Source organism: Pleuronectes platessa, chromosome 1 (genome assembly GCF_947347685.1).
Source record: "Pleuronectes platessa chromosome 1, fPlePla1.1, whole genome shotgun sequence".
NCBI lineage: Eukaryota > Metazoa > Chordata > Actinopteri > Pleuronectiformes > Pleuronectidae > Pleuronectes > Pleuronectes platessa.
The window spans coordinates 28216603-28228926 of record NC_070626.1 but is presented as its reverse complement, the minus strand read 5'-3'; the positions used below and the strand labels follow the sequence as shown (position 1 = coordinate 28228926).

The window sequence follows — 12324 nt, the reverse complement described above, 5'->3', positions numbered from 1 at the left end:
ACGATAATAATAATATTCATGAGCTTGTTAAGTTTTGACTGCCTCCCATTAGGAGAAAGAATCACTGTGCGGTCGCCAACACAACCACAGACATCAAATGTGATCACCTCATTTTAAATGTTTTTATTTATTTATCTGTTGCCTTGTTGTCTCCTCTCTCGCAGCTCCAGAGCGGCAGAGGGGTAAAGTCCGTGAGATTCACCGGAGCTCCATCACACACCGGCAGTGATCCACTCTCCTCTTCCTGATTGTTCCATCTGCTCTTTTTAAAAACACATCTCGGCTCATCTACATGTCCACACACGATTGACCGCGGACGCATTTTGGACGCGCGCCCTTGCTCGTGGAGGATTTAACCACCTGATGGGCACCGGAGGAACCGGGTGGGAGGGAGGGGGGGGAGACTGTTTTGGTGTCGCTTGTTGACTTGGTGATTTGTGATGGCGAACAGATAAAGGGCGCTGCAAGTTTTGGGCACGGGGCGTCTGCGTAACAGGCTGTGCCCCCCCCTCCCCTCCCCTCATCCCCTCATCCAAATATAGACGGACGTATATTTTTGGTTATGCTTATGATGTCATAACCCGCTGGAGGCCAGGAGGAGGTGAATATCTGCTGTCATGTTAGTAGCCACATGGACGGCACTCAGCATGGACCGGATTGAGGTGTGTTTGTTGTCGTGACGGTCTCCTATTCCCAGTCCAAACCAGTTCATGCCTCGTTCTCTGTCCGCGCGCGCTCCGAGCTGCAACTTTTACCCGCTGGCCCAGTAGGAGCGAGCCGACCATCAAGATGGAGTTCGCCATGGTGGGTGCGGACGGTGGGTGCAACAGTCACCTGCCGTACGGATATGCCCAAGCTCGCGCACGGGAGAGGGAGCGCGACACGGAGCGCGAGGCTGCAGGGTCTCGAGCCGAGGACGGCAGCGGTGAGGAGGGAGGAGGAGGCGGCGGCGGCGTAACGGGGTCCGCATCCACCTCCTCTACCTCCTCCACCTCCACCACCTCGTCCTCATCCTCATCCACCTCCTCCGGCGCTCATCTCCTTAACAACCGCCAGCATCAGTCTCGCGCCGCCTCCTCCTCCGCGGGCGCCAACATCAGCGGCACCGCCTCGCGCTCCTCCTCCGCCTCCTCCTCCTCCTCCTCCTCCTTGCAGCCGCCACAACACCAGCAGGAGCCGGAGCAGACGCACCGAGTTCTCAGAGAGCGCAAGAAGCAGCGCGGCGTCGGCCGGTGGAGACGCAGCCGGACGACTCTCGGCGGGGACCTGCGCCACTCGGAGCTGGCCCTGCTCGGATCCGAGGAGGACATCATGATCGAGGAGGAGGAGGAGGCCGAGGGCGCCGAGGAAGAGGAGGAGGAGGAGGAGAAGGAGGAGAGGGACAAGGGGAGCAAGAGGTCGAGCTTTCTGTGCAACATGGATGATGAGGAGGAGACGGTGTCGATCACGGACCGGCGACCTCAGTCCGGGTACGGGAACGTGTACAGCGAGTTCGGCTGCTGCGAGCGGGTGGTCATCAACGTGTCCGGGCTGAAGTTCGAAACTCAGCTCCAGACTCTCACCAAGTTCCCGGACACGCTCCTGGGGGACCCCGACAAGCGGATCAGGTACTTCGACCCGCTGAGGAACGAGTACTTCTTCGACCGGAACCGACCGAGCTTCGACGCCATTCTCTACTACTACCAGTCGGGGGGACGCTTGAAAAGACCCGTCAACGTCCCGTTCGACATCTTCTCCGAGGAGGTGAAGTTTTACGAACTCGGGGAGGAGGCGATCCTCAAGTTCCGGGAGGATGAGGGCTTCGTGAAGGAGGAGGAGAAGCCGCTGCCGGAGGACGAGTTCAAGCGTCAGATCTGGCTGCTGTTCGAGTACCCGGAGAGCTCGACCGCCGCCCGGGGCATCGCGGTCGTGTCCGTCCTCGTTATTGTCATCTCCATCGTCATCTTCTGCCTGGAGACGCTGCCGGAGTTCAGGGACGAGAAGGAGTATCTGAAGCCGCGGGTCAACTCCACCGAGCCGGACCACGGGTTCACCCCCTTCAACGACCCCTTCTTCATCGTGGAGACGGTGTGCATCATCTGGTTCTCCTTCGAGATCATCGTGCGCTTCTTCGCGTGTCCCAGCAAAACCGTTTTCTTCAAGAACATTATGAACACTATAGACATTGTCTCCATTTTGCCTTACTTCATCACCCTGGGCACGGACCTGGCGCAGCAGCAGGAGAACGGGCAGCAGGCGATGAGCTTCGCCATCCTGAGAATAATCCGGCTCGTGCGCGTGTTCCGCATCTTCAAGCTGTCCCGACACTCCAAGGGGCTGCAGATCCTGGGCCACACGCTGCGCGCCTCCATGCGGGAGCTGGCCCTCCTCATCTTCTTCCTGGTCATCGGCGTCATCCTCTTCTCCAGCGCGGTGTACTTCGCCGAGGCGGACGAGCCCTCGTCCCAGTTCACGAGCATCCCCGACGCGTTCTGGTGGGCCGTGGTGACCATGACCACGGTGGGCTACGGCGACATGAAGCCCATCACCGTGGGGGGGAAGATCGTGGGCTCGCTGTGCGCCATCGCGGGCGTGCTGACCATCGCGCTCCCGGTGCCGGTCATCGTGTCCAACTTCAACTACTTCTACCACCGGGAGACGGACAACGAGGACCCGTCGGCGGCGGTGGTGGAGACCCTGCCCCCGGTGTGCCCTTACTTCCCGGACTTTCTAAGGAAATTCAAGGGCTCGCCCTCTGGATCCTCGCTAGGCGACAAAGCGGAGTACATGGAGATGGAGGAGGGGGTCACGGAGTCGCTCTGCGGCCTGGACAAGAGCCCGAGTAAAGGAAACGGCACAGACATCAGCAGGAAAAACAGCACTAACTCAAAATCCATTCAGACTGACGTGTGATTACAAGTAGAGCTTCGTTTCGTGTATTCTTTTTTGGTTTCTAAAGAAGAATATTCCCTATAAAGATGCTTCTTTGTGCCCAAGAGCAGGTGGTCCACTCTGACACACGTTTTACGCACGACACGCACACACACACAAACGCACACACGCTCACACATAGACACCAATTGGCAGTTTTCATTCTCTCCATTTCAGAACAATAGTTTCTCCTAAATCCTCTCTCCACACACAAGAGCCAACGATTAGGAACAAGCACAGCTAATATTTGCCTAATTGGTTGATTCATTAATCCATCTAACCTGAATGGGCTTCCGAATTAGACATAAAAATGGAAATTCGAGACAAGACAACCTTTGCATTTGCACTTTATGGGTTTCATCTGTCAATAAGAGAATGGATAGGGGGCAAGGGATTTCTGCTGTTATGCAATAAACTTACAAATTTGTTTGCACTAATGTAGAATTCACGCTGGGTTTGGCATCTTTTTATTTCAGAGACAAAAGCTGTAGGCCAATGCACATGACAATACGTTAGTCATCCTCCAACTTAGCTGAAGAATGTTTGAGAGGCTTCCACAAAGAGAGCAAACTAAGGATAATAAGAACCCCTCTAATATGCTGCCAATGGAAATTGGACTCTAAGAGATTTATTACTTGTCCAGTTAATATTAATTAAACCCTCATTGATAAGATAAAGCATTTAGTAGTCATCAAATGAACCAGGGCTAGAATCATTTTTATGACATAACTTCCACAACAGGCCTCAAAGGCCTCATGTTGTTGACCCACCATGAGAGCTAAGCACATGAGTCATCCGAGTCGAACGTGGCTGGAGAGACGACTCGCCCCGCCAGCTTTTTGTATGGAAAGGCTCGGAGCCTCTGCAACAACAGTTTCCCAAGTTTCATTTAAACCACCTCAAAACGACAATATCCCTTTACATGGACGCAGATGGAAAGCTATAGCAAAAACGACTCTGTGTTGTGGAAACTCCGCGGAGGGCAGTTTGTGAGCAACTTCCTCTCCTGTCCGCTGGACTCTGTGCACAATTTTTTTTTTTCTTTTTTTCTCAAGAGGACTATGAGTACCTCCGAGCTCAGAGGATCTTCAGGATGTGGACGTCTTCCAAGGTATGTGGCCTGCAGTGCATGTGTGACAGTGATTTTCATTCAGTGGTGATGCAAACAACTTGTGTGTGTAGATATGCAACAGTGTTTAAAAATATCTGAACCTAACCTTCACTTTGCGGCCTCGGTTGTCCTCTATCAGTGAGTGAGGCCTGATGATGTGTGTGTAGATTAAGATGGATGATGGTAAACATGACGTCATCGTGTGGTCAGGTAACGTCCCTTCTCATTTGTAAAAGCAGTAATGATCTCATCCACCTTGACACGAGGTCGGCCTGCTGAGAACTCGTGTCGGTGGTTTTGGGAGCTTTAGCACAAAGGATTCATTAATAGAGTGTCTGGATAGTTTACAGATGCAGTTTGGGATTAGTTGGTCTTTTATATAATTCTGAAAAACAATGTTTAATCACCACTGAGTTTCCTCTGCTGGGTTTGACAGTTTTCACTGTTCTCAAGTCAAAACAAGGGATTTAGGTTTGGATGGTTCTTTTGTTTGTCTCTGCAGTCCCTCCACATAATTGATTCACCTTGTATATCAAGTGTAGGACGAGGACATTGGGACGTGAAGCACACCACACTGCATTTATCTGTCAGAAACATTTACCATCCACTCCATATGGTTTGTACAGATATAGCAAAAGTAGTTTTCATTCGAAATTGCCTTTTTGGTTGTTTGACCGTCACTTTATAGAATGAGAGTTTGACACTTTGGGTGTTTTCATATTCATCTGGTGGGAAAAGCTTCAGTGTGTTCACCTTAAATCTAAATCAAAGATGTTTGCATGAGCAGAATTATTGTGGCATCGCAACAAAGCGACAATCACTGTCCGATACACAACTTGACTGCAGCAGTTTAACTTTAAAACTTGGCAACAACTGCACATTCCGATTCCGATTATATATGTAATCTTGAGGGATTTAAACAGGTAACTGAAATGTTGGGAAAAAGTTGAGGACAAGTTAAAATTTGTTGCTCTCAGAAAAGTCACAAAGTTTTCTGAGTGATACTTACTGCATCGCAACTCCATTTAATAAAGTTGTCTCTCCTAACTTCTGTCACAGTCCATGGACATTTGCATTCATCCAGGAGATCCATTCACCCTGTCAGTCACTGCATCAGAGCCTCCCTGCTCCCCCCCCCTCCCGGCCCATATTCATCCGGGGGCCATCAACACAGAACACAGAATCATTTATTGCGCCGTGTGTTTGTCTCCTCAGAGGAACTATTCATACAAGATATTTTCAACACCTGCACCCACACCCGCCCACACACAGACACACACACCATGCTGGCACAGGGCACACAACTCCTCTTGATACCTCACACTTAGCACTTACATAACATGGCTTATGGCAAGAGGCGCAATCCAAAACATTTTTTCAAGCAAAGTGTGTGGGTCAGGCATATTCTTAGGCCTGTAGCTGCTGAGCCGACTGTGGAAACAGGCTGTTTCATCCCGAGCCACAGAGAGAGAGAGCTGAATGGTTTGGACTGTGCACGGCGAACCTGTTGTCACGTGCACGGCGAGTCTTTGTGGTGCAGATTTAGAACATATGGCCGGGACATGTGACGAAGTGAGAGTTATTTATGGTTAATGTTTTTCAGAAAGGTATTCCATGCCTGTCAAAGCAGAAGTGTGTGTGTGTGTGTGTGTGAGTGTGGGTTGGGGGAGGCTGCATCATGTTAAACCAGGGGTTTGTTTCATAACGTAAATAGTTGGAACCCTGTTGTTTGTGATATAAGAATATCCCATAACTGTCATGCTAGCTATGCTGGTAACTAACAGAGTATGAGCTATAGACTGCAAATAAAGATGGATGATGTGTTTCCACTTCTATAAACTTTCCAGAAATGAAGCCAAACTATCCCTGATATGCAAGGCGGCCATCTTGAGACGTCTATGTTTTTTCCCTGTAGGGATTTGGGGGATGGACCCGCGGTAAAGAGGTCCTGCCGATATACACCCTCGACCAATCAGCTGTCAATCATGATGTTTCACCCCATTTCTATAGCATCAAATAACTAATTATTTAAGGTTTGAGAACATTTGTTTTATATTTAAGTTTTTGACTAACATGGATGAGTTGGGGTTTATGACCTACACTGTAATCAGCCTAGGGGACGATTAAGATGATTTGGCTTCACTTTTTTTGGGGGGGGGGGGGGTTATCATGTCGTCCATCTTTGTATATCGTCTATGTTTCAAACAATCATTGTTCAAACTACTGTGGTTTTGGGACATCGCTGAACCTCGGCTCTTAGTAAGAAGTACAAATGAGTTGAGATGGTTAACAGGAGGTTATTTGCTAGTTCTGCTCATCAATGAATAGTTTGAGTCACTTTGCTGCTTGACCTTATTTCGATGAGGGTTTCTTTGGCGTTTGGTCTGTTGGGTCAGAAAACATAAACAGTTTGAATATATCACTTTAAGCTTTGGAACCTAGTGATGTTGTATACGGGCTAAATGCTTTATTGACTTACCATTTGATATGAACTGATCGATGATGCTGAGGGTAGTTATCCATCACAGCCTCATGCTTTTGTGTTTTTGTTTTTACAGTGCTTCACTGTAGTGCACAGTGCAAACAATGGTAAATAGCCGAGTGGCAGATTTGGCTTGTTGAAGGAACTCTTGTGGTAAGAGATTAATTTCTGTTAGAGCCAAAGCTGAACGTCTGGCAACGTAAGCAAGTGCACAAGGGCCCCAGAGGCCCCCAGAGGCCCCCGAGGCCCCAGGTTTTCAGTGTGGCAATTACTCGGTTGTACTACAATTACAAACTGAAGAGAACGACCCTAGAGTGGCTCCTGCATCTTTACCCGATCCTGTTGGTAAATCTAGCCAGTGGTACAGAGTAGATAATAATGAGTCACATAAAACACATTTACAACCTCCTCTTATAAGACCATAACCGAGGACATGAGGCGTAAAAGGATTCACTAAAGTAGAATGGCACTCAGTCGAGTGTGTACGTCTGCTAAGGGCCAACCGTCCCCTTAAACCCAATGAAGTGTCACCAAATTTCAGTTATCAGTCTGCTTAATGTGACGGGTTTCCTTTCTGTCCAGATTCATTAACTATTGTCCGGGAAATCTGTGAAAAACACCTGGGCTCATAGTGTTAATGGATTTCTGGACTTGCCTCGTTGTTCAGATCAGTGCCACATTTATTTTTTATAATATTTAATTAATTTATATTTTGTAAATTTTAGTTTAGTGAAAATCTGTTTAGCATTTTTTGTGTAATACTGCAGAGAGACAAACAAACTGAATACTGAGCGAATGTACAAAAACATATAATTTAATATATGTTTGGCATCAGCTCTTCACTAATGTTCTACTGTGTTCCCAAACATCCCACTTCTAGATTAACACAACCCGCTCTGCACAAACAGAAGTGAAACCGTGATGTCACAGTCACAGCTGACCATACTGCTGACATGTGGCTCGACTAGCTGTTCAGAAAACGACTCCGAGCTGCAGCCAAAGAAATCATTCAATCGCTCACATTGACAAATAGGATATTGAATGACATTTAAAAAGTAGCAGGCTGTTAATGGCGATAATGCAGCACCGTGGTAAAACTCTTATATTAGACCTTGTCATAAAAAGTTTAAATATTTAAGTGCCTGCACACCAACAGTGTTTTTAGTCGTTTTTTTTCCCAGTTGTGTTTACTTTGCATCTATATATATATGTAACCAAAAATCATTGTGTGTATGCTTTTCTGTGTGTGAGTCATTCAACCTTTGTTAACCTTAAAAAAAAAGAAAAGTGAACTGTTAAGTTTGTTGGCTTGCAGTTTTCTCCCTTCCTGCTTCTTCTCTCGCCACATCACCGCCTCCCGCTGAGCAGCAGAGTAGTGTGAAACCATTGGCATGACTGTGTATTATTTCACTGGCATGCTTCTGCGCCTGTGTGTGTGTGTGTGCGTGTGTGTGTGTGTGTGTGTGCTGCTGATACAAGCAAAACAAGGACCCAGACATCAAAACAATGCTCCGCAGTGGTCCTAAACTAGTGGTCAAAAATCTCTGCAGGGCACCTTTAATGGGAAACCGCCCCCCTGACCACCATGACAGGGCCTAACCAACCCACAACCACTGACATGAAGAGGAATTGTTCAAATCGTTGAATGAAATTGTGTATTTAAGGGGAGAGCACTGTCCAGTTAGGGTCAGGGTTAGTTGAGAAGTGAGCTGTTAAGTGGTTGTTGGAAAATGTGAGGTGGAAAAGTGGAAAAAAAACATGGATGCTGTAAACAATATGTGTTGTATTTGTGTGTTTAGAGCGTTTAGAACAATACCTTTAAAAAATCTGTCTTATATTTGCATTATACCGAAGAGCAAAGAGAAAAGGATCCGGTGTGACAGGCAGATAAATCATTTAAAAGAACAGAAGTGGTCTTTTGATAGACAGATCTACAGTTTGCAAGTGACAAGTGATGACATGTTGACATTAGAAGCTTCTGTTTAAAGCTGAATGTGAAATCATTTGATTTGGTTTATAAGTGATGAGTAAATTGTTATTGTTCCGACTTGAGACGGCGTTCATATCAATCTCTCCAGTCAGGAACTAAATTTGTGTGATTCCTCAATACTTAAAGAGGCTGTATGGAAGTTTGTGCTATTGCTACACAACCCACGTTTACATTGCTGTGATTCAAATGAGTTCAGCATCAAACTTGATTCCATTACTTGTTGAGAGCTTTTTCAAACAGTGGAAAAACAAAGCCAACTTATATTTCTATCACAACTTACCCCTGAAGTTAGCATGCTAACTATCCCCGACCTGGCTAATCCATCAAGTCCCTCCCAGATAACGAGTCACAGTCGCGTCCAGTCCGAGTCCGAGTTCAGATTCTAACCTTAAGCAGCGGCTGAAGCTTTTTGGAAAGCGGCCATCACCACCAACCACTCCCGGCAGGAAAACACATTTGACGCCAGAGGAAAATCTAATATAGCACCTTAGTTGTACCGTTAAGATGTAAGAGAGAGAAGTAGATGTCCGTTAAACAGTGTGTCCAAGCCCAGGCACAGATGTAATCAACCACAATAAGTGAAATCGACAAGAGCACCGAGTTTCCAACAAAGCCTCAGCACATTATTGCGGGCGAATTAAATAAATACTTTAAATGTTAAGCATTTAACCAGGAGAGCTCCTCTCGCCCTAACAGCTTTTCCACTGACCCATCTGGTCATTTTTTCCACACACGAAACGATTTAGTGAAAAAGGTCATCGATCAAACACAATTACATAAAACTGGAACAACATAATAACGTCTGCCTGTTTTGAAAGATTACCTTAAATGTGTTTTTAATAATGAATTCACAGATGAGCCGTCATGCCTCACTGATACAATCTGTTTTCTTAGGAAGTAATCAAAACAACATGAAAAGGAAACAACGAAAAAGCAGAGAGGAATTTCATGAGGCTGGAATGTGTCTCTGTGTTTAGGTCCTTCTGTCCTGCCAACACATAAATCAGACCTGATAAAGGGCCGTCAGCTTGCCAGCGTAAACAACACGATCCTAGCTGCTGTCATCGCGTGAGAATTTACGGTAGTTGTTGTCCCTCACCCCGGCGTGCGCTAGCCTCTTGTAGAATCATCAAGAACGGTTCAAACGGGACGGGGGTCGATTCATCAGGTTCAACTCGAGAAGTCGGTTGACTGATAGTAGCCGAGCCGCTGGTCGAACCAAGAGCCGTGATAGGTGAGATAAAGACAACAGGCTTTTAACCAGGTGAGAGGAAATAAACACAGGCGGCTGCTCTGTGGCTAAGCCCCTCCCCCCAAGCAGAGACCGTCCAATCACAGCCGAGCAGCCTTAACGAGGCACAGTGGGCTCGTCGTTGGCTCTGGGTTTGTTTTGAAGTAGAGATAATGGTGTAAACAAAAAAGGTCCCGATCTGACAAATATCTTATATTTATTCATGAGGAAAAATACAGCAAGTATAACATATGCACAAATTCTGCACTTGACACTTGTGACCAGGAGGCCGTCAAGAAAAAATATGACTGACACTGGAAGAAGCGAGAAGAAGAGTAATCTCAGTAAACCTGCCGCCATCATTATAAACTGTGTGACAAACATCCACTTCCTGTGTCATTGACCAATCAAATGGTCCACGTTAGTCCTCGTAGCTGCTCCAGGACGTCTTGTTTGTCACCTGAGGTTTTTTGTTCCATGTAAACACAATGTTCACTCACGGCCCCCGTCCGACGAGAGCAGTTAATAAAGCACACGTGGGGATTTCAGCCCCAGTGTAAGTTTAAACCAGCTCGTGGTTTCCATGTAGCAGTTGCCCACACACACACACACACAGACACACACACTCCTTCTTATTGGCTGCATTAATCTGACAGTATCCCAGGGTTTATTGTGTTGCTTCATTCAGTAGACGTGTCGACCGTGTTGCCAATTACACACGTGCCTCCGTGTTGTGTTTCTCCGTTTCTGACAAATCCGCTGCTTTGCGTGTTTAGAGGGAGAAATACAGATTGTTTGGCTTATAGATTCCACAGTGGTTAAATTTAAATTGAAAAAAAAAAAGATTACAAAAAAGGTATATATATACAATATGGCACGGTAATCCTGTTCTGCGAGTTCACCTGCAGCGCGCTCTGAGGTGTGTGTGTGTGGTCAAAATGTTGATTAAGTTTGCTGTCACATCCACACAATCTGGGCCAACAGAGGATTTGAGATTTGTTGTGGCATTGGGAAAGGTAAGCGTTTCAAAGATTTGTCATAACAGGTTTCTTCCCCCAGAGTGAGACCTGAAAACTCCACGACGCTGCAGCTTTTTAAGACCAAGTTTGAGATTTGATTAAATGAAACAGATGCTCAACCATAATATAAAAAAAAAGTTTCCTCTCACGCTCGCTGTGAAGATGAGCTGGAGAGCGGGAGACAGCCCCCCCCCCCCCCCCCCCCCCCCCCGCTGCTCCTGCAGAGTTGTGTGTGGGGCTGCAGATGCTGATCATCAACTGCGGGACTCGAAACACACAACAAACACACGTGCACACAAACATGAAGGCCATGCAGGAGGCATCAGAGGTCAATAGCAATGTCAACATTTAGCTCTGGACATTTTAGAATGGATTTCATCATTTAAAGATATTATATGTAGGGATTCTGTAAGTGTTACGATTCGATATTACGATTTCTTGCGATTTCTTTTGGTTATTTTTATTTTTTTTAAATACGGGACCATGGAAAACAGTTGAATCATACCTTCAAATACAACACAGTCAAATTCACTTAGAGCTTTACAAGTTTTATTTAAAATATTAACATTAACTTAATGACTGCCGGGCAGCCGATAGAGAATATAAATAAAAATGTGCCCTATTATTGTATAGTCCCTGTCAACTGCACACAAACTGACAGATTAAGAAATGTATACCACTTAGGCTACTTTTAAACAATAAATAAAAGGTAAATTAAATAGAATGAATTAAAGTTTACTTAAAATATAGACTTTGAAATAAACAATAAGTAGGCTATGCCTCACTGTTGTTTGCATGTAGGCTATGAAAAAGCTAGTGCTTGGGTATGTTTAGATTCTTGTGCAAAAACAGGAGCTGGTCAACAAGCTCTGGGGTGAGGTTACTCCTCCCCCCCATATATCCCCCTCACATTAAGCGATTTCCCCTCCCATCCCTAATTAAATGTCAAAGTTTTTCATTCAAATGTCTAAACAACTACTTGTTATCTTATTTTGACTTGTACATGTTGACATTTAAGTGTAATGAAGTTGCGTCCTGTGATTTCCCGTCATACTAATTATTGATTCACGCGGTTTTACTCTTTGTTGTCATGATGTCTCACTGGATCAGTGTCAGAGCCACTGAAAGTGTTTTGTCTAAAAATACCTCGAGCCAGTGATGGTCACGTTAGACAACACACAAATTCTCCTTCCTGTACAACAAGGACCCGTGTAGGACAAAGCCAACGTCAGAGACACATTACTGAGCTGTCAGTGTCTACACTCATTAGTCGGGATGAGACACAACACTTGTGCGTTTGCTAATTTTGCTTGAAAAGTACATTTAAGCACGAGTCCTGCTGCGACGTGCTCAAATAGAGGAGACACAACAGCTGCAGTAACAAACTGAATTTGTGGGTTTACAACAACTTCGTCTGTTTGCACTCAGAGTTTGTGCTTCATCGATAGTGTCACCCACGTAACAAGAGGAGCCTCTGACTAACGATGAGTCAAATTATGTACATTATTCATGCAGACATGTTATATTAGGCTGCGGCACACAACGCATGCAGCATCAACCTGAGCAACACACTACAACACA

General features: G+C 46.0%; 1 protein-coding gene across 2 annotated transcripts in view; it reads left to right on the top strand.

The window, feature by feature from the left end:
- The first annotated feature begins 789 nt into the window (after positions 1-789).
- Positions 790-12324, top strand: part of kcna4 (potassium voltage-gated channel, shaker-related subfamily, member 4) — a 43569-nt gene continuing 32034 nt past the window's right edge. For both annotated transcript variants that reach the window (XM_053421914.1, XM_053421913.1), the window contains exon 1: positions 790-4021. In XM_053421914.1, coding sequence (XP_053277889.1) covers positions 790-2892 — 2103 coding nt within the window. In that variant the 3' untranslated portion in view covers positions 2893-4021. The remainder of the gene's footprint in view (positions 4022-12324) is intronic.